The sequence below is a fragment of the Leptopilina boulardi genome, unplaced genomic scaffold (assembly GCF_019393585.1).
Source record: "Leptopilina boulardi isolate dan_hultmark-lab unplaced genomic scaffold, ZJU_Lbou_2.1 LbouV2_164, whole genome shotgun sequence".
NCBI classification, from domain to species: Eukaryota; Metazoa; Arthropoda; class Insecta; order Hymenoptera; family Figitidae; genus Leptopilina; species Leptopilina boulardi.
In genome coordinates this window covers 71,613-72,500 of record NW_026137712.1, presented here as the reverse complement: position 1 = coordinate 72,500, position 888 = coordinate 71,613, and the positions used below count along the sequence as shown (strand labels likewise).

Sequence of the window (888 nt, the reverse complement as noted above, 5' to 3'; positions counted from 1 at the left end):
AATATATATACATAGCCAACCATCTAGGCTTATATTATTGGACACAAAGGAAGCAGAGTTTTCAAGGAAAGCGATTCCCATTGCTTACTCTAAATTTATTTCTGGCATCGCTGATGGAAAACCATTAGGAAATTGTTTTTTCCAATATTGAAATTAAATTTTTTTTTAAATTTTTACAGTTTTAACCAAAAAAGATTAACTTTATACTTCGATTTTATTTTTTCGAGTTATTTCTGATAATATAATGACAACGCTAATTGAAACTAATTTATAAATAATATTTTTTACCAAAACAATAATTTCCAAAAAAATTTGTCGGTTTTGTGTACATAATCCAACATTTTTTGTGCGAGTTTTAATCAATTTTTTATGTACAATTTTATGTGTATGCGAGAAATATAATTTTATTGCCACTCATTACTTACTGAAAAAATTGCTGTCTTTCTTCATCATAATTAAATTTACTGGTCTTGTGATACCGCCAAGTTAAATCGTAGCACCTGTTTGATCCTTTGTATGGAGAAATCGGTTTATCGCGAACGTAATGTTTGACAGGGATAATCCTTTTTTCTGGTGGTTTTTTCTTTTGAGTATTTCTTTTTGCCATCCACATTTTGATCGAATTTAATTAACAAATTGACACAACAGCATGAAATATACTGATATACTAAATTGACATTTCTATTATTTTTACGCTTGTCAATTGTTTATTGTTGGAATAGAGAAACGTAAAAATATTTGAAATGGCAATTATTTCATGTAATATACTTTATACCGTTGTGTAAATTTTTAGAGAAATTTTTTTTTAAAAAAGCGAAACACCAATGTATCTTTACAAACAATTCCGGGAGAAACCGGGAAATATCCGTGAAATGAAAAAAAGGGGAA

At 27.9% G+C, this 888-nt stretch overlaps 1 protein-coding gene across 1 annotated transcript in view; it reads right to left on the bottom strand.

Moving 5' to 3' along the window:
• The window catches only part of LOC127277019 (uncharacterized), a 2,322-nt gene extending 1,709 nt beyond the window's left edge, over positions 1-613 (bottom strand). The window contains exon 1 of the mRNA XM_051297806.1: positions 426-613. Within this exon, the coding sequence (XP_051153763.1) occupies positions 426-613 (188 nt within the window). The remainder of the gene's footprint in view (positions 1-425) is intronic.
• Positions 614-888: the final 275 nt, after the last annotated feature.